Below are 25234 nucleotides of genomic sequence, written 5' to 3'. Positions count from 1 at the left end.
ACAGAGGCGGCTCGGATCCCGTGTTGCTGTGGCTGTGGTGTAGGCCGGGCAGCTATAGCTCCGATTCAACCCCTAGCCTGGGGACTTCCATATGCTACACAGGCGGCCCTAAAATTAAAAAAACAAAACAAAACAAAACAAAAAAACCAAACACAAACAACCGCGGGGCCTACCGGGTAATGTAGTCCTTTGGCGAGAAGATGGTGGAGGCGGAGCAAGGGGCGGACCCTTCGCCTTCACTCGTGTCAATCATGAGCGCGGCGGGGCGGGGCTGGAGGACGGGGCCGCCTTGGAACGTCCTGCCCCGCCGGAAGTGAAGGTGCGGGGTTCGGCCGCGGGCTCTGAGCGGGTGAGGCGCGCGCAAATACCGGCGCCGAGAATTGGTGGGGGCGGGTCGGGGACGCCACATCTGGGGCCATTTGAGGGATCTCCTGGGGTCCGAAGGGCGTTTATCAGGCGGTACAGAGGGAAATCCCTTGGAGAGGAGAGAAGGGGGCGGGTATGCCTTGTCTAGGGGAGCTTGTTTGGCGACCCGGAGTTCCTAAGTGGTTGGGGCGGGGGGAGGGCGTTCCCGAAGGGGTGTCTTTTGGGAGGTGGAATGGCCTTCGCTTGGGCTGTTATTTAAGAATTGACGGAGCAAGGCAAGTGGGCCTTGGTTGGAGATAAGAGCTAGCTCAAGAGGTGGAGAGTCCAGGAGAGGTGTTGTGGGGTACAGGAAACTTGGGCGTTTCAATGTTTTGTAGGCGCAGGAGGAGACCGCACGGGGCTGGATGACAGGCTAAAGCTGGGCCTAATTTTGTCTGATCTCTGTTCTCCTGTCTCCATGTTCTTGCAGCCCCTGCCCGATGGCAGCAGTAGTTCTAGGGGGAGACATCATGGGTCCTGAACGTATCTTCCCCAATCAGACTGAAGAACTCGGGCCACACCAGGGCCCTACAGAAGGCACTGGGGATTGGAGCAGTGAGGAGCCAGAGGAAGAGCAAGAGGAAACAGGAACAGGCCCAGCTGGCTACTCCTACCAGCCCCTGAACCAAGATCCTGAACAAGAGGAGGTGGAGCTGGCACCAGTGGGAGATGGAGAAGATGTAGTTGCTGATATCCAGGATCGAATCCAGGTATGGTGGAGGAGGCATTGTTCCTGAACAAGTGAAGCTGGAATCCCTGAAGGGATGACCCTGAACTGTCTTCTCTGGCTCTGCAGGCCTTGGGGCTTCATTTGCCAGACCCCCCATTAGAAAGTGAGGATGAAGATGAAGAGGGAGCTACAGCATTGAGCAACCACAGCTCTATTCCCATGGACCCAGGTAAAAGAGGTTTTTTTTTTTTTTTTTTTGCTTTTTAGGGCCACACCCACAGCATATGGAGAATCCCAGGCTAGGGGCTCAATTGGAGCTGTAGCCATGGGCCTATGCCAGAGCCACAGCAACTTGGGATCCAAGCCACATCTACGACCTACACCACAGCTCACGACAACATGGGATCCTTAACCCACGAGTGAGGCCAGGGATCGAACTTGTGTCCTCATGGATGCTAGTTGGGTTTGTTAACCGCTGGGCCACAACGGAAACTCCAAGAGATCGTTCTTTTATTCTGGAATAATTACGGAAGAAGGGAACTGGTTAGAGCCAGTAGAGGGGAGTCACAGAGGATTACCCTGTTCCTAAAGCAGCAGTTTGTGATAAGTTTGCAAACTTGAGAATCCAGGTGAAATGCTTTTCTTAGACTTGTTGTGGGGGGGCAGGGGGGGTGGTGCAGGCTTGCTTAGGAATCACAAGATGACCTCAGTGACCCAAAAGCTCTGGGTTCCTTTAGCCAAAGGAGAGGGGAACGGGTCCATTGTTTCTATTCCCTAACTGGTCTCTGCCTGTGATTTCAGAACACGTAGAGCTGGTGAAAAGGACCATGGCTGGAGTAAGCCTGCCCGCACCAGGGGTTCCTGCCTGGGCTCGGGAGATATCAGATGCCCAGTGGGAAGATGTGGTACAGAAGGCCCTCCAAGCCCGGCAGGCCACCCCTGCCTGGAAGTGACCACCCTGAGGGCTGCCTTATCTCCCTGCATTCAAGGCCAGAACCAGCACAGGACTGAACGCATCCTGGTTGTAGTGTCCATCTCCATCCTCCCCACCTCCCTCTCCACATCAAGGCAAATCAGACGTCTTCTCAGAGACCCACTTTATTCAGTTCTGTACATATGGGGACATCCACCCAGGCCCAACCCACCTTAGCATGTATCACTCTGTGGAGAATAAAGCACCCTATGTACACAGCCAGAAGCTGTGCTGCCTGTGCCCCTGGACCTCAAGCCCGGCCCTCCCCAGCGTCTTGTCCCTCCAGGGTGCCTGAAAGGGACAAGGGAGGGCCTGGCTAGCATCAGTACAAACAAGGAAATAAATAGGTGTTGGGGGGAGCCATGCTTGGGGCACTGCTCCCTGCTTCCTTCCGGCTTTGGCAACCAACACCATAGAGCAGTCAGCCCCAGGGTGGTCCCTTCTGTGTCAATGATCCCGGGGCTGCTGTTCACCCAAAAGGGGGCACAGGGTGGGGTGTTTGTTCATCCCCTTCTCTTGGTCCATCAGGGCTCCACATTCACCACCTCTTGTCCAGAGCCTATGCTTTCTCCCTTCTGCCCTCCCACGTTGTCTTGGTCAGGCAGAAGGTAAGAGGAAACAACGCACCCCCATCAGTTTGCGCACTGCTGGGGCTGGGGGCCTATTTGTGCCATCAGGGGTTGCTCCCCTGCAGCTAATCCACTCCAGGGACCAATGGGGCGACATAACTTTGGTGAGAATTGTCTCCCGCTGCTCCCTATATGCCTGCAGGGGAGGGAGAGGAGGAGACACCTGGGGTGCCAAGGAGGCTGAAGGGAAGAGGGGAGGGGCGTGTATTCCTGTGTGTATTCTCAGAGCGGCCTCATGTAGCTGTGGGTGAGGAGCAGGAGGGGGCCAGGCGTCCCCAAGTTGTCTGAGCACTGAGCATCGCAGTGCACAGCCTCTGTACTAGCCGCGGGGAGGCATGAACACATGTGGGGGAGACAAGGGACCGCTCTGTAGGGGGGGTCCCTGCTTCAGGCGCCATGCCCCCCTCCCTGGAGTAGAGAGGCACTGCCCTGCCCAGAGTCAGCCAGTGGGGAGCAGAGGGTGGAGGGCCGGGGCAGTGTCCCAGGGCCGAGTGGGCTGTGGCCCTGTGGTGGGGAGGTGAGGAGGTCAGAGAGCCTCCTGGCTGGCAGTTAGGAACTCTTCCGCCCGCTTGTGTGCCTCCAGTGCCTTGATGGTGTACACGTCCTGGGGCAGCTCCGACTTTCGCCGAAGCAGCACTTTCTCCTTCTTGATGTCTTTTAGCATCTGTGTGGATATAGAAAATGAGAGACGGTGACGGATTCCTGAGAGATCCTACTGCTTCCCCTTGTTCTTTTATTTTTGCTTTTTAGGGCCGCACCCACAGCACATGGAGGTTCCCGGGCTAGGGGTGGAATCAGAGCTACAGCTGCCGGCCTGCACCACAGCCACAGGATCCAAGCTGCATCTGTGACCTACACCACAGCTCATGGCAACACTGGATCCTTGACCCATAGAGCAAGGCCAGGGATCGAACCTGTATCCTCATGGATACTAGTCGGGCTCGTTACCGCTGAGCCAGGATGGGAACTTTGTTCTTTAGCTCTGTGGCCCCCGTCCCCCCTCCCCAGCCCATGCCCTCCCACCTGCACGGCCTCTGTCTCCACTGTCCTCTTGAGAAGCTGAATGTCCTCAGCCGTGGGGGTCTCAGTCTCCATCGAGTACACAGGAGGCAGCGGAGGAGGAGCTCGGAACATGGGATACTGTGAGGGAGGAGGCACGGACGAGTGGCAAGAGCCATTGCCAAGTCTGTGACCCTGTCTGCTTCCTATTCCTCCTGAAATAAACCCTGCCCCAGCCCACGCGGGACCCCTCAGTTCAGGGCGGTGGCAGAACCAGCTCACCTGGGGATTAAGTCGGGCCAGCTCCTCGATCTTCTGCCACATCTCCTCTCTTTCCTTCATTCGGAACCGACCCCTTGGGGAGCAAAGACAGGATGGGGGCCGGCTTGAGAGAGAAACACCGGGGGCTAGTGTGCAAGATGAACACCCCCGAGGAGAGAGACACTCACTTCTGCTTCTCTGCCTTGTATTGTTGCGTACAGTCATCAAACAGCTTCTGATTCATCTCCATAAACAGCTTCAGGGCGTTGTAGATCAGCCCGTGGATTGTCCTGCCACCAGGAAGACAGAGGGAGGTAGAGGAGGCCCGAGCCCGCCCTTAGTGCCAGGACCTCAACTTGCTCTTCCCACAAGGCGCCTCTGCCAAGACCTCTCCCATGGACCACTCCCATCTCCCCAGCCTGCGTACCGTGCGAGCTCATCACCTGGGTCAAATCACGTGACCTGAGATCAGCATTTCAGGGCTTTACAAATAGGGGTGCCTGTCCATCCTTCCCTGAACCCCATGCCCAAGAGCTCCCCCCCGCCCTGCTTCCTACTTGTCTCCCCTGCACTGATGGTCTCCCAGCTATGTGACGGACTGTGTGGGCGCCACAGCGCGTTCGCTTTTAGCAGGAAAGCCTTTTTACAAAACATGGGATTTAGTACATACTAAGAGGATCACATCAGCTTCTCACAACATGGAATTAAATCTCCAAAGCTGCGGAATATCTGACCTCAAGAAGAGACGTGATAGAGGCCATGGCTCAGCTGCTGGGTAGCACGGAGCTCTCACCTGGGTGTCTTTACTCCCCACTGGTCCCTCAAGGCACTATTAATGTGCAGTGGGCACCAGCCCCGCTTGCAGAGGGACCAGGGGAGATCACGGAAGTTCGCCTGCACCCTCCCATGTTCCAAAACCAGATCCTCACCGCCCACCACCACCCCAGTTCCCTACTTGTTCCAGTGGCTCTTTGAGTTCCTGTAGAGCGCGGGGAACATGATGGGGAGGACCCGGGCAGCGTTGTCACTTATCAGGCTCATGATGTACTCGTTGTTCCAGTAATAGAGAGCGCGCTCCGCCACCTGGTGGGGACGGTGGGACTCAGGGGGGGGATGCAGTTTACTATGCCCAGACTCTCAGTTTTCTGGGAGGCAGGGGCTGGGATGTTCTGTGCCTGGGTCTCACCTGGAAATGGGGGCTGGAGACGCACTTGGCAAGCTGGCGGAAGAGTGGCTCCATCACTTTGCTGAACTCTGAAGGTTCAATGACATCCAGAATTTCCTCCAGCTCATTCAGGAACATCACCTCCTTGGGGCTGTGGGTCTTGGGCCAGAACTTGAGAAGTCCCACGATCACCTGCAGGGAAGAGGAGGCCATGGGGGTAAAATCCTCACTCAGCACCTTTCCTGGTTCTTCAGGAAGCCTTCCTGCCTGCTCCCCCCTGGTGGCATAGCTTGGGTGGCCTCAGTGAAACATTCATGTTTCTCGGCCTGCATCTGTTTCCTAGGTGTGTCGAGAGAGGAAACCAAGCCACGTGCCAGACCACATCCCTCCCGAGTACCTGCTCACAGCACTGCCCGAGAGGTGCCAAGTGGCAGGCACTGCAGACAGGGAGAGAGGGGGACCCGGGGCCCAGGAGGGGAGTTACCGGCTCAGTGAGACTGCTCTCCTTCTCCAGGAACTGCACCACGCAGTAGGCCAGCTGCCAAAGGTTGAAGGGCAAAGGAGGTGAGGTGCAGGGCTCAGAAGGGGGGCAGAGGGGTCGGCGACAGAAACCAGACCCCAGGAGAGACACACAGGTGGAGAGGGGAGCTCTGCCTGTTGCGGCTGAAGCGCCTCCCCACCCGCTCTTCCGTGCCGGAGGGTCCCCCGCTCATCAGGAGGAAGGCAGCTCACCTGAGGGTGGTAGACACTCAGAGACTTGACCTTGTGAAGGGGAAGCAGGACACGGATGAGGAACATCTTGTGCTCTTCCTTCAGGGGCAAAGCAAAGCCGTTGATGATGCTGGGAGTCAAGGGAGGGTTGTGAGGACCACAGGGCCAGGGCCAGGCTCAGGGCACCAGTCCTCCCCACCTTTTGCAGGCACGTTTGCCCTGGCTCCACCTCTCACCTGCCCAGGATCTCCAGGAGCTCGGCAATCCCGTTGTGATGCTCTGTCTCATAGATGAACCTGAGGGAAGAATAAAATCTCTCTTGATAACCCGATGCCCCACCAGCATTCTGCAGAGTCCCGCCTATCGCCCTTTTCCCACCTCCCCTTAGTGGGGGGGGCTTGCTTTGCTCCTGAGCCCGGGCTCCTGGCCTCACCTGTAGAAGATGTGGTTGATCTGCCTACGGATATAAGCCCGGAGCCCCAAAAACTTGCCATAGATGCGATGCAAGATGGTCTTGAGGAAGTCCCGCTCTCGAGGGTCCTCACTGTCAAACAGGTCCAGGAGCTGGAGCAGGCGGGAAGAGAGGCAGCAAGTGAGGCAGGAGGGGGTGCCGGGGGTGACTTGGGTCCTGGCCAGGGGAAGCCCAGAGGCTTTCTGGAGAAAGGGCGTGGGGACCAGTCTGGGAAGAGTGGTGCTGTTACACTGCTCTGCCCCAGGTGCACACGTGCAGACCCCAGTGAGGGGGCCAGGCAACTGGGCTGCTTTCTGGTTTCCTCCTGTTACGCTGGAAGCTTCTTATAGGCAGAGGAGGTCATTTCAACCCCCAGTCGATGTGCACCAGACAGAGTGAAAACCCAGCACGGTACCTATATTCAGCAGAAGCAAAAAGCAGCTGGGCCTGGAGGCAGGGGCCGTGGGGCTAGAGTTCACAGACAGGAAGGAGGGGAAGGCAGGAGCTGCAGGGACTTACAGCAAGGACAAACTTCTGGTCAATGTACTTCTTGGCTATGTTTGGCTGGAAATCAGGAGACTCAAGGAAACGTAAGAAAAACTCATACACGAGCTGTGGGGAGAAAGGGGCATTCGCTTAGGGGGGGTCCCTGAGGACTGGGCGAGCCCCTTGCTGCGGGGCTCAGAGTGCCCGTCCCCCGCAGCCAGGCCCCTGCCCCCTTGCCCTGGTACCTGGAGATGCGGCCAGGCGGCTTCCAGGGTCGGCTCATCTTCCTCAGGGTCAAACTCGGCCCCGGTGGGATTCGACGAGGGTGGCAGCGTCCGGAAGAGGTTCACTGAAAACTGAGGGTAGCGCCCAGGTGAGAGCTCCGTCTGGGCTCCTCCAGGGCCCCCACCCACCCTCCCCCTCCCCTCTACCCACCATGGTGACGGCCTCGGGGTAAATGGCCTCGGTAACAACATCGCGGCTGTGGGTGATGTACTCCACCATTTCATTGAGCCCTGCCCGCTTCACCTCCTTGAATTTGAGGTCACTGAGTGGGTCTGACACAAAGTCAAAGAGGACGCAGCACTGGCGTAGCTTCTGGATGAACAGCTCCTCCCGCTCCTGGGTTGGCGAGTCTGGGGTGGGGTGGGGTGGGGTGGGGTGGGGGGTTGTGGTCACAGTCAGGTCTCCTCTGTGGCCCTTTGCTGCTATGCCCAGCTCACCTCTCGGGGTGTTCCTATACCCGTTCCTGCCACCATCCTGCTCCCCTGGCCCCTCCCCTTCACATTCTCTAGATCCTCCATCCCCCCTCCAAGTCCCCCCAAACCTCCATTCCGCCAATACCCACTGTCCCCTAGGCCCGGTGGCCCAGCCCCCTTGATCTTGCATAACCAAGCACCTTTCAGGGCAGGAAGCTTCTGGAGCTCCCGGTTCTTGCTGAGGTTGAAACGGGAGGAGCTTTGCCGTCGCTCCTTCTTGACAATCTGGGGCCCCCCTGAATACTTGATTTTGCTGAGCTGCGTCGGGGGCGGCGTGCTGTTGCTGGGACGCTTGTTGGATGATGGCGGCTGCGGCTGTGGTGGCGGCTGGGGCTGGGGTTGGGGCTGGGGCTGAGCCTGGTCAAATGAGGGATGTGCTCGAGTCCACTCGCCAAACTCGGCTTCCCACCCCAGGCCTGGCCCCCCACCCAACCCCCAGCCCCCAGTCTGGTTATGCCTTTTTTTTTTCTTTTGTTTTTTGTTGTTGTTGTTGCTATTTCTTGGGCCGCTCCCGCGGCATATGGAGGTTCCCAGGCTAGGGGTTGAATCGGAGCTGTAGCCACCAGCCTACGCCAGAGCCACAGCAACGCGGGATCCGAGCCGCATCTGCAACCTACACCACAGCTCACGGCAACGCCGGATCGTTAACCCACTGAGCAAGGGCAGGGACCGAACCCGAAACCTCATGGTTCCTAGTCGGATTCGTTAACCACTGCGCCACGACGGGAACTCCATTTTTTTTTTTTTTAACGTTAATAACATTTTTTATTTTAAGAGAAAATACTAAAGAAAGAATTAGAGCTCAATTTATTGCACTTTAGATACCAGGTGCATTATAAAGACTGAGCTCTCTTCACTGTTATTTCCCTACAAATAAAACTTACTAGGGAAATTTAAGAATAAGAGCCTCACTCAAAAGTCGGCCAAATGAAGCCACCACTCCAACATCATATTCTCCAGATCCCACATATGGCCACTCATACACTGGAAGCTGAGACTGGACAGCAAATTGCTTCACTGGCAGTCCTTTCGGTGATGGGGAGGGCACTTGCCTCCCACCCTGAAGGAGCCAAGGCCAGGGTCGGAGAAAACTACGGGCTGCAGCCCTGGGAGGGAGGGGTCCGGAAGCCGTGTCTCCCAAAGTGATGCCCACGAGCATCACAAGCCTTCAAAAGGTTCACTCCCGTTCAGGAACAGGCAAAGCTAACAGATGGACTGATGGTGACAGAAGTCAGAAAAGTGGCTCTCTGGCCAGGGGTGCAGGGCTGGGAGATGCAGGTATGGCCTGAGAAGGGACACGAGGAACCTTCTGAGTCATGGAAACATTCTAGATCTTAATTGGATCTGGAAGGTGGGTCAGAGCATAAACATATGCACAAATTCATGAAGCAGTACATCTAAGTTACCATATTTTCTCATTTACTAAGTAAGTGACATTCTCCAGTGGAAAGAAAGAAATTTCTTCCCATGTCTCAGCAGTTTAACTACTAGAAATATAGCTTAAGGAAAATCCAAACTATGAAAAAAGGCTTTGGAAGTCCTCTTGTGGTGCAGTGGGTTAAGGAGCCAGCGTTGCTACAGATATGGCACAGGCGGCAGCTCTGGCACAGTTTGATCCCTGGCCCAGGAACTTCCACAGGCCGAAGGTACGGCCAAAAAAAAAAAAGGGGGAGGGTTGTGTGAAAACACTTTTTATGGCCTTATTTATAACAGCAAATACATAAATAAATACATGGAAAATGATGGAGTTAAACTTATGTTTATGAAAACTGTGTACTAAATGTAATCACACATGGTTCAGCTGTGAAAAATATTTACACAGTCAGAGTAATTTACCCAAAATGGGTGATAAGTATTCTAAGAAGGGGGAAAAGTCTGCACAGAGGTATGAGACACAAGGGCTTCAATTTTTCACATTAAGGAATCAAAAGATATCTAAAGCTCAAAACTTACAGGGGCCAGGGACAGTGCTGCCCTGCTCATGACAAGCCCAATCTGATTTTCCTCTTTTTCTTTTTCTTCTTTTTTTTTTTTTTTTTTTTTTTTTTTGCTTTTTAGGGCCACACCCACAGCCCCACAGCACATGGAACTTCCCAGGCTAGGAGCTGATTCTGAGCTACAGCTGCCGGCCTATGCTACAGCCACAGCAACATGGGATTCAAGCCGTGTCTGCGATCTACACCACACCTACTGCCAGATCCTTAACCCACTAATCGAGGCCAGAGATTGAACCCGAATACTCATGGATACTAGTCTGACTCGGTTCCACTGAGCCACAATTGGAACTCCCGACCATCTGACTTTCTGAACAATGTAACCACTACCACATGGATAAAAATTAAAAACGAAACGAAAAAACCCTACAACTATGGACTGAGAAAACTGCTCCCTATGCTAAGTTAAAAAGGATAATACAAACCTGTACATACAAAATGAGCTCACCCACATTAAAACACATGCACAGAACTCAAAATCCAGTTTAAAAAAAAAAAAAGAATAAGTGCATTGTGTTCATGACTTATCCCCTGTGATGGCAGGATGATAGATGACTTTTCCCTACTTTTCTGAATTTTTTACAAGCCAACACTGCTTTTATAATGGGAGAAATACAGGAGCTCCTGCTATGGTGCAGTGGGTTAAGGATCTGCATTGCTGCAGCTGTGGCCTAGGTCACAGCTGTGGCTCAGATTCAATCCCTGGCCTGGGAACTTCCATATGCCAGGGGTAGGACCAAAAAAAGAAAGATTAAAAAATACATATATACAGCTGATTTCCAAAAGCTTTCTTTCCTTCTTCCCAGACACGGGTGTCAGAGCCCCCACGAAGCCCATTTTCCGAAGCACACACACAGGTGTCTGCAAGGCTGTCCACCCATAGGGACTGTCCAGGTAACCCCCCTGCTGGGAGAGCGGAGAGGCTGAGCCACAGAACAGTCCTTGTCCCCAACCAGACATGTGAGGTCAGGTCTAGCCGGGGAGCCACACCCCAGGGAAGTTGTCCTCCCGCCCTCACGCCTGCCATCCTCCCCCCCCCCCCGCCCCCACCAATAAGCTCTTACTTGGTGCAGAAGAATGGGAGAAAATGAAACCTCTGGGATAAGGGGGAGGAAGGGGGACAGAAATGTTACGCTTTGTATGCTCCAGGTTTTTTTTTTTTGGTCTTTTTTTTGTCTTTTAGGGCCGCACCCATGGCATATGGAGGTTCCCAGGCTAGGGGTCTAATCAGAGCTATAGCCGCCAGGCTACACCACAGCCACAGCAACGCGGGATCCGAGCTGCGTCTGCGACCTACACCACAGCTCACGGCAACACAGGATTCTTAACCCACTGAGCAAGGCCAGGGATCGAACCCACAACCTCATGGTTCCTAGTCAGATTCGTTAACCACTGCACTATGATGGGAACTCCCTGGATTTTTCTTTTTTAAAGAAATAATTATGGCAAACTTGTGACCTATCTGGGGATCAGAGGCAGGGGAGGAACACAGGGTCCAGCACCCAGGGCAGGCCTTAGGTCAAATGCAGCTCATTACTGCTTTGGCCATCTGGCCCTCTCCTCCGCCTGAAATGAGCCCCAGACACCAATCTGATGAGGGGATCACAAAGAAGCGGGGTGAGAGCAGCTGTCACTTCCTCCCTTGCCTGATTGCACCGGCCAGTGTGATTTTGGCTACACAGTGCAAGGCAGCCTAGAATCTGGGGTCTCTCGCTGGGATCGCACCTGGTGGAGGGTGGGTGAGAGGGGCAGAAAGCCAGAGGGCCAGAGCCTGGTGTGCACCAGACCCTCCCCTGCTTCAGGCCTCCAGTTCCCTGTCAGGAACAACCCAATCCTCATCTGTGGAGCTTAACAGTCAAGAGCAGAGACTTGAACCTGACTGCCTGGGTTTGATTCCTGGTTCTGCCACTGCGTAGCTGGGTAACCTCCAGGAGGTCATATAAGCCTCTCTGTGCCTCAGTTTCCTCATCGGTAAAGTGGAGATGACAACAGCACCTACCTCATAGGGTTGTAATAAGGATTTTTTTTTTGTCCTGATTTTTAGGGCCACACCCATGGCATATGGAAGTTCCCAGGCTAGGGGTCCAATCGGAGCTGCAGCTGCCAGCCTACGCCACAGCCACAGCAACGCCAGATCCGAGCCTCGTCTGTGACCTACACCACAGTTCATGGCAACGCTGGATCCTTAACCCACTGAGCGAGGCCAGCGATTGAACCTGTATCCTTATAGATACTAGCCGGGTTTGTTAACTGCCGAGCCATGATGGGAACCCCTGTAACAAGGATTTAAATGAACAGGATATGGCACACAAAATGTCTTATAAGCAGCCTCTTCAACTACTGCTATTATTATCATTAATTATTTCCCATCCCTGGATTTTAAGAACAAAGCCTAGAAACCCTGAAACTAGCACACCTCAAATGTTCCTTAGGGTTCATTATCCTTCTTGTTTTCAAATAGGGGAACTCAAGAAGGCACTGCATCTGGAGGTCCCATTGGGGCTCAGAGGGTTATGAACCTGACTAGTATTCATGAGGCTATGCATTCAGTCCCTGGCCTCACCCAGTGGGTTAAGGATCTGGCATTACTGTGAGCTGTGGTGTAGGCTGCAGATGCAGCTTGGATCCCACGTTGCTGTGACTGTGGCATAGGCCAGCAGCTACAGCTCCGATTCGACCCAAGCCTGGGAACCTCTCTATGCCGCAGGTGTGGCCCTAAAAAAGGGCAAAAAAAAAAAAAAAGAGAGAAGGTATTGCATCCTTTAAGATCTACTTTCTTGCAAAAAGCCTTCTCAGATCACTCCAAGCCTTGCATGTCCACACTCTAGCCCCAACCTCCTGACACTGCTTGTCAGTTCCATCAGCCCATCCCCAGTGACAGCTCTTGCTCGCTCTGTTCACATGTCATCCCCCCACCAGAAAGCAAGTCCTGGTTTGTACCCCTCTGGGGCACTTAGCACTGGCACCTAACAGACATTCAGCGAATGTCTGCCTGTCTGATTGTTGGGGGTGCCATGCCCAGGCCCGTCCCCACAGACCCCTCCTATCCTGACCGGGGAGGCCCCGGCCAGAGCTCCGCACGGCGGTGGGAGCAGAGGGGGAAGGAGAAACAGCAGTGATACAAGGCTGAAGGGCTCAGTGGCAGCTGAGGAACAAGACGCAGGAATATATGTCTCTCCACGCTCCCAGGTAAGATCCAGACACCCTGCGTCTCCAGGAACCTCCTCGGACTGAGGGGACACCCGGAGAAAGGAGGCATTCTTCCCAGAAAGGGAAAAGCAAGACCTCAACTTTCTCTGCTAACGAGCAGGGTGCTGGGCTAGATCAGTAGTTTGCCAAACTTCTGCAAGTAAGGTTTCAAGACAACAGAAGTTACGTAGCTGCAATCCAATGTTTAAAAAACCAGCCAAGGAGCTAATGCCTAAGGTCCTTTCCCACCCAGGGTGGCATTCCTGAAGGCTGGGGTGGCCCGAGAGCAACTGAGCCTGCCCTGCCCCCCACTCCACTGGGCTACCCTCGTTTCATAAGGACCACTGGCTCCCAGGCCCTAGATACAAGGAGCATCTGAGAGACAGCTGGTCATGCCAGCAAGCCCTGGTCTGTGTGCCCTGCCCTAGGACACATACTTGTAGGGGTGGGGATGGGTGTATGCCAGCAACTCACAGCAGGTTCAGCCCTTTCTCCTAAACCTCTAGCTTCCAACTTCCCCTTTATTGACCTGGCCTGGAGATGGGAGGGGGGTGTGTCCCTAGAACTTTCTGGAGCCATCAGAGCAAGGGTGGACACTGCCCAAAGGCAAGCTAGCGGCCTGCCCATGACCCCTTGCTGTGTCTTGCCTGGCCCCACTTATGAGTCTCCACAGCTTCTGCCGGAAAAATCTTCTCCTCCATCTTCTAAACTCAAAGCAGGATCCAAATGCCAAGAAGCCTTCCTAGATTCAGGAAGTGGGGCTCACTCTCACACTCGGGAGACTGCACTACACCTGCTCTTTTTTTTTTTTTTTTTTTCTGGTCTTTTTAGGGCCATAATCACAGCATATGGAAGTTCCCAGGCTAGAGGTTGAATTGGAGCTACAGCTGCCGGCCTACACTACCACCACAGCAACGCTGGATCTGAGCTGCATCTGCGACCTACCCATAGCTCACAGCAACACCAGATCCCCAACACCCTGAGCGAGGCCAGGGACTGAACATGCATCCTCATGGATACTAGTTGGGCTCCTTACTGTTGAATCATGACGGGAACTCCCACCTCCCTACTCTTGACCAACCCTATCCCAACCTGACCCGAACACAGACTCCAGTAATAATTAAACCCACATATTTAAACGTAAATAACAGGATGCAGAAATAGAATTTAAGCACTATCGAAAGTATGGGAGGAGAAAGACAGAAGATAAAATTGTCAATGAAAATGCAAAGATGGGAGTTCCCGTCGTGGCTCAGTGGTTAAACGAATCTGACTAGGAACCATGAGGTTGCAGGTTCGATCGCTGGCCTCGCTCAGTGGGTTAAGGATCTGGCGTTGCCATGAGCTGTGATGTAGGTCGCAGATGCAGCTCAGATCTGGCGTTGCTGTGGCTGTGGTGCAGACCAGCAGCTACAGCTCCAATTAGACCCCTAGCCTGGGAACCTCCACATGCCGAGGGTGCAGCCCAGAAAAGACAAAAAAAAAAAAAAAGAAAAGAAAATGCAAAGATGAACATTAAAGCTCCTGCGTAATTAACTAGCCTAATAAAGATAATTTTAGTTTAAAACCTTGAAAATCAGAGAGGCATCTCTCCTGTACTGACATCTAGGGCTCTAATCGAGCTGTGCTTAATTCTGTCCTTCCTTCATTTATTCTGGAAATATCAAGCTACACACTAGAGATTATAAAGTGAATACGACATGGCCCTTGCCCTCCAAGAGCTCACAGTCAGGTGGGTGAGACAGACACAAAAGCAGCCATCAGTACAGGGCGAGGCAAGACCAGAGAGAGCCGCAAAGGACTCGGGAACACAGAGGGCTGAGCGACAAACTCTGCCTGAAGAGATGACTTTTGAGTTGGCTCTTACAGGATAAACATGGGTTTAAGCAGGAGTGACCTTGTGGTGCAGCGGGTTAAGGATATGGCACTGTCCCTGCTGTGGGGTGGGTTCGATCCCTGGCCCCAGAACTCTGGCGGGAGCAGCCAGAAGGGAAAAACAAAACAAAACAAAAAAACCCCCATGGGTTTAGGCAAAGAAGGAAAGGAGCGAGATAAAGCAATCCAGGCCAATGGGGTGGCATCAAGAAGGGCCCTGAGCCATAAAAGGTTTGTGTTGTAAGAAGCAAAATCCAGGGGGGCTGGGAGGACAGGGCTAGGCCAGCACAGGAGGGCTGGGGGTACGAATTTGGCTTTTGTTTGTTTTTTGTCTTTTTAGGGCCACATCTGCAGCATATGGAAGTTTCCAGGCTAGGGGTGGAATTGGAGCTGTAACTGCCGGCCTACACCACAGCCACACCAGATTCAAGCCGCATCTGCCACCTACACCTCAGCTTAGGACATCAGATCCTTAACACACTGAGTGGGGCCAAGGATCGAATCCACATTCTCAGGTATACTAGTCAGGTTCACTACCACGGAGCCACGACAGGAACGCGAAGGGTGCAAATTTGAATTTGAGTTTGTGAGCAATAAAAGATGACAATAGGGGTTTTTAAGTAAAGGACTGAGAGGAGCAAAAATGTTTTTGGGGTAACAAGTCTGGCTTCAGGGGTGTCAGGCTGAAGTAGGGGGGACCAGGATCATTTTCTTCTTCCCTCTGTCCCTGCTCCCAGAAGTCAGGACAGGGCACAAAGACCCATGGGGGGCAGCAGCAGGTCCCAGTGAGGCGGACCTAATCTCTCAAGCCTCCTTCACATTCCAAGACTTTTCTAGAACCTTAGAACCAGAGTCTCAGGCCATTAAGAACACAGGAGGACTAGCTTTCCACGCAGACCTGGGTTGAGTTCCAGCTTCGCTATTTTACTGCTGGGGAAAAGCTATTTAACATCAGGAAGCTTCAATTTCATCTGTAAAATGGGGCTGATGACAGATGACTGCAAGGGAGTGTCATGTCGTAAAGATTAAAAGAGAAGATTATACGATTAAATGCATGCAAAGTATTTAGCACAGTGCGGGGTACAATGTGCGCACCACCCCCCATTCGTGTCAACACAACATCTGTGAACATGACCTTGTTTGGAAACGGGGTCTTTGCAGATATAATCAAGTTAAAATGCAGGTTAAGGTGTTCCCGTTGTGGTGCAGCAGAAACGAATCCCACTGGGAACCATGAGATTGTGGGATCCGGCGTTGCCATGAGCTGTGGTGTAGGTTGCAGACGCGGCTCAGATCTGGCATGGCTATGGCTGGGGCATAGGCTGGTAGCTGAATTCTGATTCGACCCCTAGTCTGGGAATCTCCATATGCCACGGGTGCGGCCCTAAAAAGCAAATACATAAAAGTAAAATAAAAAAATAAAATGCAGATTAAGGTGAGCCTAAGTCCAACATGACTGGTGTTCTTATAAGAAGAGGGACATTTCCGGAGTTCCCGTAGTGGCTCAGTGGTTCACGAATCCGACTAGGAACCATGAGGTTTCGGGTTCGATCCCTGGCCTCGCTCAGTGGGTTAAGGATCCAGCGTTGCTGTGAGCTGTGGTGTAGGTCGCAGATACGGCTCAGATCTGGAGTTGCTGTGGTTGTGGCTCTGACTGGACCCCTAGCCTGGGAACCTCCATATGCTATGGGTGTGGCCCAGAAAAGAAAAGAAAAAAAAAAAAAAAAAGAGGGACATTTGGACACTGAGACACAGAGGCACAGTGGAGGAGCTGAGTGAGGACAGAGGCGGAGGCTGGAGAGATGCATCTAACAGCCGAGGGACACGGCGGACGGCAGAAAGCTACCAGAAGCCAGGAGGGAGGCATGGAAGAGAACCTCTCTAGAACCTCAGGGGAACCTGGCCTGCTGACACCTTGATCAGACTTCGGGCCTCCAGAACTGCTATTTTCAGCCATGCCGTTCACGGTAACTTGTTGTGGCTGCCCTAGGAAAGCAATGCACAAGTACTGCTCCATAAAATAATAAAATTATAGTGGGCCACAATAATTATTCGGATCAATTGGAAAGACCGGCAAATGCTTGCCACAGGGTAAATTTGGCTATATGAGCCCAAAATTCCGGACTAGATAAAGAGTAAGGGAAGGACCATGCCAAACAGCTTTTGATGACCTAGGCCTCACAGGCTGCCCCGCAAGTGTTTCACTGTGCCTCTGCCTGGGGCCATGCGAGTGCATTTCTGCAAAATGGTGGAGTAGAATTCCTGCAGCTGAATCAGACAGGTGAGCCCTGAGCAGCGTTTCCCAAAACAGAGCCCAAGAAGTACGCCAACACTCTCCCTTCCAGGAGGCGGTGGAAAAATCACAGTAGCTGGTCTCAGCTCCTTTCCTTCTTTTTTTTTTTTTTTTTTTGACGCACCCACAACATGCAGAAGTTCCTGAGTCAGAGATCGAACTCAAGCCACAGCAATGACCTGAGCCACAGCAGTGACAATGCTGGATCCTCAACTGCTAGGCTACCAGGGAACTCCCTTGGCTTATTTAACCTGCTTGAGCCTTTGTTTTCCTACCTACGAAAGGAAAAGGTTAGACTCTGCTTCCTTCCAGCCCTAACTTGGTTGGTTTGCTGGTTTGTTCACTCACTAATACCTTCAAATGCTGGTGCCTCTAGTGTGCCAGGCCCTTCAGCATGAGTGAGAGCCTCTCAGAGCTCACATGCAAACACAGAAGACAACTGACGCACACCGAATTCCCACGGAACTGGTTCATTGCAGCTGTGGGTGGAGCAGGCCTGGGCCTGGGGATGAGGGCAGGTGGTCAAGGGGGGCTGCTTCCAGGAAATGACGGCCAGTCTGGCTGGTAACTAGGGAACCAGCATGAGTGAGCGAGGCAGAAGGTGGGAACAGCTCCCAAACTATTCCTTTCTGTCTGCTGAAATTCAGTTTCTTTTCTTTTTTTGCTTTTTAGGGTTGCACCTCGTGACATGTGGAGATTCCCAGGCTGGGGTCAAATTGGAGCTACAGCTACAAGCCTACGCCTTAGCCACAGCAATGTGGGATCCGAGCTGCGCAGCTCACAGCAACGCCAGCTCCTTAATCTCATGGTTCCTAGTTGGATGTTTCCACTGTACCACAATGGGAAATCCAGAATCCTGTTTCTAAGTCTCTCTTGCTACTATGAATATCAATTGCCGGCTCTCGACCATGTGCCCTGTGGGTCCCACACACATCACAGGGGAGACTGAGCCCAGAGGGGGTGCCTCTCTGCAAGCATCTCCTAGTGATACTCTGTGATCCAGGAGCCAGCACACAGGTGTGGGGAAGACACAAGCTCCTCCGACTAGTATCCATGAGGATGCGGATTCAATCCCTAGCCTCACTCAGTGGGTTAAAGATCTGGCATTGCTGTGAGCTGTGGTGTAGGTTGCAAATGCAACTCATATTCCAGGTTGCTGTGGCTGTGGTGTAGGCTGGCAGCTACAACTCCGATGTAACCCCTAGCCCAGGAACCTCCATGTGCCGCCGGAGCGGCCCTAAAGAGACAAAAAAAAAAAAAAAAAATCCCAGAAGAAATCAAAATCCAGAGTTAATCCCAATCAAACACTTGCTCATCAACCTTGTTTCTACTCCCACTAAACCCTAAGACCTGCCCAGAATGAGCACTGTTCATTCTGTTCACTTCCAGTTCACCTCCACCCTCCTGAACAGTTTAGAACAGAAGGAGGAACCACAGAAACTGAGGATTGCCAGCTTCTGGGAGTCCTAGTGCTTGCTTAGCACATTCCCAGGACTGTTCGGCACCCAAGCAGCCTACCAGGCGCACGCCCAAGCTTCCATGGTCACAGTCTGGACATATGGAAGTTCCCAGGCTAGAGGTCGAATCAGAGCTACAGCTGCTGGCCTACACCACAGCCACAGAAACACCACATCCCAGCCATGTCTGCGATCTACACCACAGCTCACAGCAACACGGGATCCTTGACCCACTAAGCCAAGTCAGGGTTTGAACCCTTATCCTCATGGATCCTAGTCAGGCTCGTTACCACTGAGCCATGATGGGAACTCATGGACTTCCTTGAGTCCCTCCACCCTCCTGGGTGCTCTCTGCTTGCCATTTATTGCTTTACAGCCCTAGATCACCAAGCTGCACTGACCTCTGCCCATGACTGTCCTTCAGCAGCTACCATCTGATCAGGACCCAAGGACAGTAGGCCCAGCCCTGCCCGACACAGAGACACCAGCCACTCCCTCCCCAGAGCCATGCTGAAGCCACTCGACACCCCACTGAGCACCCGTGTACTTTTCTCTCCTCCCCAGGAGCCGGTACCCCTAGCTTTTTGCCCTAAGAGAAAAGGAAATCTCACCACTTTAGTAGACAGAGAATTGGCTTTCACAGGAACCACTGGGGAGCTGGAAAAACTGGAGGGCTCATTTGACCCATAGCAGCCAAAGGGCAGGCCAGCCCGAGGGGCTGTCCAGGCCCCTCCCTGGCTGTGAAAGTCTCCTCCCCTTCAGCCCTGATAACCTCCAGTCCCCTGGATCCCTCACCCCACTGGCCATCAGATAGTTGGAGCTGCGCCTGCAACATAACTAGGGCTGTGCCCACATGCATTACCTCCTCGGCGCTCTCGCCTGCACCATCCTTGCTGGAGCTGCTGGGCTTGGCCGTGCTTTTGGCAAGCTTGGGGGGCTCCTGAAGGGAGAGGATGGAGGTCGAGTTAGCAGATGCTGGGGAAGGGAGAGGCCTTGGCCTCATCACTTAGGTCTTTGTTGTAGTTATCCTCTGTCCAACTCGATCGGTCAGGACCACTGAGCACCTACCTTGAACCTGGGCGGGAGGACTCAGGTACACAAAGGGAGGTTCAGTCCCTCCGAGGCATCTCAGAGTTTAGACTCTGGGTGGGAAGACATCTCTAACACACAATAATTCAGCATTTCATGCTCCTTCACCTCACAAGGCTGGTGTACAAGTTAGGGCTTCTGTCAAGTAAGAACTGGGGTGATGAAGTTCCTGTCATGGCGAAGTGGTTAATGAATCTGACTAGGAACCATGAGGTTGCGGGTTCGATCCCTGGCCTCACTCAGTGGGTTAAGGATCCGGTGTTGCCATGGCTGTGGCGTAGGCTGGCAGCAACAGCTCCAATTAAACCCCTAGCCTGGGAACCTCCATGTGCTGCGGAAGTGGCCCTAGAAAAGGCAAAAAGACAAAACAAACAAACAAACAAAAACTGGGGTGAGGAGTCTTGAGGGAAAAGCATCATTGGACAAGCTGCTCAGGGGTGGCCTAAGGCTCTCATGCTGGAGGGGAGGGATTCACCATTCCACCCCCAAGGCCATCTGGAAAGACAGGGAACCATTTTTTTTTTATTTGCTTTTTAGGGCAGCACCTGCACACATGGAAGTTCCCCGGCTAGAGGTAGAATTGGAGCTACAGCTGCTGGCCTACACCACAGCCACAGCAACATGGGATCAGAGCCCACGTCTGCGACCTACACCACAGTTCACGGAAACACCGGATCCTTAACCCACTGAGCAAGGCCAGGGATCAAACCCACATCCTCATGGATGCTAGTCAGGTTCGTTACCACTGAGCCACAATGGGAAGCCTGGGGAAGCATTTTTAGAATATCACAAATAGCACCCAGACTAGAGACTGCTATTTGTATAGTCACTGGGGTCCAGGGATGACAACAGGTGTATGAATTGTCCCAAGAACACTTTGGCAGACAGCACATGGGGTAAGGCCCTGAACTGCTACAAAGAGTGGGCACTGTCCGAAGTCTTCCTCAGGAACCTGGCTGCTGGCTCAGAACCCCGGCCTGCCCAGCATCTCTTCCTATGCTTCGGGCCAAAAAAGCAACAGCCAAGGGACAGGATGGGGAAAATGTGAAAAAGACCTGGGGATTTAGGTCTGACTGCAAGTTCAACACGAATCATCCGTGTGCTATGGCTGCCATGGCAGCTCACATGACCTGCTCGTCCAGGTAACAGACCTGGCAGAGTGCTCAGCATAGGGGATATGGAAGTGCCTGTCCTCGGCACTGCTGGGGCCACCCTGGAAGATCTGGTTCAATCTCAAACATCAGACTTCGGGACAGACAAAGACAAATGCTGGGTTTTCTTCGGGGGGCAGGGGGGATACAACCCATACTGGGAGTATATTCAAGAGTGGGGCCAGAGAGCAACAGCTGCAGGAACTGGGATAGTTAACAATGGAACGGAGGAGTCAGGCGGGTGAAGAAGCAAGAGGCATCTTTACAAATAAATGAAGTGCTGCCACGTGGACTAAAGATGCAACTTGTTCTATGTGGATCCAGAGGCCCAAGAGCCAGGGGCTGAAGTGGCAGGAAGACAGGCTGAGGCTCCGAACAAGGAAGACTTTCCTCCTGGACCAGCTGCACAGAAACCGGCTGCCTAAAGAGGCTGCAAGCTCCCCAACCCCAAGAGCATTCAAGCAGAGATGCATTCACGCCTCCTCCAAGGCACGGTGCAGAAGGGGTGCAAGCCTTAAATGAAGGTCGGATTGGAGGACCCTGGAAATCACTTCCAGCTCTGAGATTCGGCACCTGAGCCCCTTCAAGTGAGAGGTGTTAAATCCAGCGATTGTGATGATGGGGGCAAGAGGATTTCAGGGAGGAGAGAGCGCTGTGTGGGCGGGAGTAGGGGGAAGGCTTCGTGGGAGCGGGGAGGCAGAAAGCCATTCCCAGGTGGAGCAGCTCTAGGCAGCCACAGCAGCAGGAAGGAGCCCCATGCTCTCCCAGCGCCCACAGACCAGGCTGGGCACACTCACTCCTTGCAGCGTGGTGCAGAGGGTTCGGTGGAGAGGAAAAGGATGGGGTGGGGGGGTGCAGGCAAGACACAACGCTGAGGGGATCATCTGCACACACCCCAGCAGCAGGCCTCTCGGACAAAGCTGACCCATCCGCATACACGTCCATCTCTCTCCTTGGTCATAAGCTCCTTGCTCCTTTCCGTACCTTCCACCCACCCTATGGCACTGAGATGCCTCGCTCGGGGAATGTGCCGAACAGAGATCCCAGCTGCCTGGGTGTGGGTGGGTGTGTGGAAACTGGGCTTGCCACCCTTGCCCCCTGGTCCCTGCAGGACAGGTGAAGTGCACCCACTTCAGCCCAGCCCAGCTACCAAGTGCTGCATGGCACTGTGCTTTGGAGCCAATCCTGTGTTCCAGGCCCAACTCTTAAGAGTTAACTAGCCTCGCTGAGCCTCAGTTTCCTCATCTATCCAGTGCCCAACACTCGCCATACCTGTGAGTATCTGACATGTGAAAACCTTAATGTTGGCCAATGTTATGACTATTATTATGAACAAGAAGAAAGGGGGGGGCAGGAGCACCCCACCCAGGGGCCTAAAAGAAAGAAGTCCTAGATCAGAACATGAAGGAAGAGGAAGGATGCAGATCCCCCCTACACACACCAAGGACTGACTCAGTACCCATTCCTTGAGCACTTACTGCATACAAACCAAACCAAAATGGAGCTTAGGTATTATCTCAAGGGGGAAGAAAAGACTTGTCCACAGTTAACTCCAGTCCATGGGAACACAAAAGGGCCATAAGTGACCTACCACGTGTTTTGCAAACCCAGGGGAGGAGGAGAGTTCACCCCACAACTGACGGTTCAGGACAGACTTCAGGGAGGAGGCCATGAGGTCTGGCCAAGAATGGGACCACGAAGATGAAGGAGAAAGGGGAGAAGCAATGAATGAGCAATAGAGATCCCCTCTCCCCCTCCTCTCTGCACCCCCCCCATTCAGGCAAACCCCAATCATATGGTCAGGACTTGTCAACCACTGTAGGAGGCCAAATGCTAACAGGAAATCAAAAGCAGAAAGTTAAACCTCAAAGGGGATCAGAGACGCCTCGCCCTATGGACCCCGATCTTCCCAATACTTTTTCCCAACAAACACTCACACCTGTGGTCCTAGCAAGTCTGAGTATTTTTCTTTTTCTTAGTCTCCTAGTAGATAAAGGCTTTCTGTGGATGGGATAGTATCTGTTCCATCGGACTAAAAACCACAGATGGGTGAGGACCTCACCAGCTTCCTGTGGTCCCCATTCCTCTTCACACTCCTTGCAGCAGTCCTTCATCCCCTGGCGTGGCTGACTTGTGTGCAGGCATCACCTACATACACCTCAGCATGCCCCGCAGCATGCCCACTCCCCAAGGGCACAGGGCTTGGGTGGGGCACACAAAGCTGCCCAGCTCAGCACCTCAGGAGGTTCAGTGCCTGCTAGACCACCATCAACCCAACACTCAGAACCTCAGGCCCTGAGAGGGCATGGGGACAATCCAGCATCAGAACTGCTGCACAGATCTCCAATAGCTCCAGGAGGAAGAGTTTAATTGAGAAGGTCAGAAGTGGCAGCCCAGCAACCCAGCCAGTCAGAAGCCAAGTGAAAAGCAAGACACCTCTGAGGCATAAAGTGGGTGAGCAGGAGTACCCATCATGGCTCAGTGGTTAATGAACCCAACTAGCATCCATGAGGACACGGGTTCGATCCCTGGCCTTGCTCAGTGGGTTAAGAATCCAGCATTGCCCTGAGCTGTGGTGCAGGTTGCAGACCTGGTGTTGCTGTGGCTCTGGCATAGGCCAGCAGCTACAGCTCCGATTGGACCCCTAACCTGGAAACCTCCATATACCATGGGTTCGGCCCTAAAAAGACCGAAAAAAAAAAAGTGAGTGAGCAGAACACCAGGCCAGAGCCAGGGCCCACCATGAGGGGCCAGCCCCAGGAGAGGAGCAGCTGGGGAGGCTGGAACTGGTATCCTAGCATCCTCTGTGTGAGTCTGTACCTCAAAGAAACCACAGCTCTGAGTCAGACCTCAGCGACAGCAGGAAAGAGGGGAGAGAAAGACAGGGATGAAGAAGAGGGGAAGATGGTTTGGAGGCAGAAGAGGAAGGCAAAAGAAGGCAACATCAAGCAATGGCCTGTGTCAGGACACCAAGATAAAAGCAAGGGTGTCCAAGGGTGGCTGGCCTGTGCCATAGGAAGGAAAGCTAATCTGACAGTGAGGGCAGATTCCCAATTTGAGGATAGTGTGGCCCAGGAAAGAGAGAAACCCAGCACTGGTGCAAAAAAGGTAAAATGCAAAGGTTATCCTTGATTAAGAATAAGGGGAGGAGCTTGCCCAGCAGGGGTTAAGGTGACTGGTTTAGGATGAACCTAGAAGTGGGTTGGTGCCTGTTAGGGGGCTTTGGTACTCAGGAGGCCTTTAAGGCAGGAGACCTGATATTACAGCTGGGCCTCCATCAGCCTGTGTGACCTTGGCCAAGTCCCTGCCCCTGTCATCCCCCCCCCCCCGCCCCGCCCCCGTCCGGATCTCAGCCTCATCTATATCACCAGGGATTGCTCTGGATGCGCTCAGAGACACGGAGGTTCTGAGGTTCCATCGGCAGAAGAAGGGCTCAGTCCTGGCTTACAAGTTTGAGTGTGAAGGAAGAACTAGAGGGAGGGGCCTAGGCCAGATTCGGTGGAGGAGAGAGAAAGCAGAGCCGTTCTAGGTCAAGGAGCTTGGCGGGGAGGGAGAGGGGGCTGTAGGGGACGGTGGGTGGAGAAGGCAGGCCGAGGCCCAGGCCCGGGCGGGTGAGAAAAAGAGGGAAGAGAAGGGGCTGCGCGGGGGTGGGGAGGGGGGTTAGTTCTGGAGGGAGGTGCTGTCTCAGATAAAGAGCTGTCCCAAACGGCAAATGTGTGGGGGGATGGGGAGGAGATGAGGGAGAAAAAGCAGGGGACTGACCTGGGAGTGGGGCAGGATCAGAAGGGAGGAGATTATCCTGGGCCGGGGGTCCGTGCGGAGAGGAAGGGAGGTGCATGTAGGGGGACTCTATCCCGGACAAGGGGAGGGAGCGTTCCCAGCTGCGGCACGAGCTGGGGGTGCGACCAGCAGCGGGGGCGGAGGGCTGGCCCCGGGAGTCTTGCGGGGGCCGGACGGGAGGGTCAGTCTGAGGCTGTCCCGGGCCTGGCTCGGGCCCCTCCCAGAGCTCCGCGCAGGCCCCGAGGCGGAGGCGCGGGGGAAAGGGCCAGGCTCACCTTCTCCTTTTTCAGTTTATAGGGCATCTCGGCCCGTCCGGACCCTGCCCGGCTCCTGCGGCCCCGCTCCGGCTCGGGCTTTGCTCGGCCGCACTCGGCCCGCTCGGCGTCTCTTCGCCACCGCCTGCGCGCTGCGCCCGGGTCGAGTGGTGTCTGCTCCTCCAATTGGCCCGAACTCTTACAAACCTGCCTGACAACCAGGCGCCGCCTTCTCCGATTGGTCGCTGGAGCCAAGCGGCTTCCTTTTTTTTCTCATTGGAAAGGAAGAGTACAAACCGCCAGGGTTCGGCTCCAAGAATTGGCTGAAGTGGGAGGTCCCGCCCTAAAGGGGGTCGAGCTTAGCGTGGGAGGCGGGGGTCAGGGGAAGCCCAAGCTTAGTACCCAGTGCCGCACTCTGGCGTCTCCTGTGCGTCGGCCTCGGCCCTTCTTCTCAACTCGTTCCCTTCTAAAGTGGTTCTTATTCTTTCCCCACTGCTACTCCGCCCGGTCCGAATTGAGGGAAAGAAGCCCTAAAATGAAGGGTACCTTTTTTCATCAGAGTAACGTAGCACTAACTGCCTATGCAAAATTTGTAGAAAGCTCCCAGGAGTTTTCGTGGGCATCCGTTTCCTGTTTCCTAGACG

At 53.8% G+C, this 25234-nt stretch overlaps 2 protein-coding genes across 5 annotated transcripts; one reads left to right on the top strand and one right to left on the bottom strand.

Annotated features, from left to right (window-relative positions):
• The first annotated feature begins 207 nt into the window (after positions 1-207).
• Positions 208-2266, top strand: MEA1 (male-enhanced antigen 1). 4 transcript variants are annotated; one of them, XM_047797369.1, is made up of 4 exons: positions 208-349; positions 836-1115; positions 1202-1304; positions 1877-2266. In XM_047797369.1, exons 2-4 carry the CDS (start codon positions 846-848, stop codon positions 2026-2028), a joined length of 525 nt encoding a protein of 174 aa, XP_047653325.1. In that variant the 5' UTR covers positions 208-349; positions 836-845; the 3' UTR covers positions 2029-2266. The 4 variants fall into 4 exon arrangements, with proteins under 4 accessions (XP_047653325.1, XP_047653328.1, XP_047653326.1 ...); XM_047797372.1 differs by having other exon boundaries at positions 294-459; XM_047797370.1 differs by having other exon boundaries at positions 296-319.
• PPP2R5D (protein phosphatase 2 regulatory subunit B'delta) lies at positions 2158-24897 on the bottom strand. The gene is made up of 16 exons (XM_047797364.1): positions 24612-24897; positions 19179-19256; positions 7649-7865; positions 7186-7385; positions 6996-7106; positions 6784-6876; positions 6247-6377; positions 6050-6109; positions 5835-5943; positions 5587-5640; positions 5124-5294; positions 4893-5020; positions 4126-4227; positions 3959-4031; positions 3701-3817; positions 2158-3341 (listed from the first exon to the last, which is right to left on the bottom strand). The coding sequence occupies exons 1-16, from the start codon at positions 24636-24638 to the stop codon at positions 3204-3206; spliced, it is 1809 nt and encodes a 602-aa protein (XP_047653320.1). The 5' UTR covers positions 24639-24897; the 3' UTR covers positions 2158-3203.
• Between the last annotated feature and the right edge of the window lie 337 nt (positions 24898-25234).

The sequence above is a fragment of the Phacochoerus africanus genome, chromosome 9, assembly GCF_016906955.1.
Source record: "Phacochoerus africanus isolate WHEZ1 chromosome 9, ROS_Pafr_v1, whole genome shotgun sequence".
NCBI lineage: Eukaryota > Metazoa > Chordata > Mammalia > Artiodactyla > Suidae > Phacochoerus > Phacochoerus africanus.
Note: the sequence above shows the minus strand (reverse complement) of the source record. Positions and strands in the feature narration are given on the sequence as shown.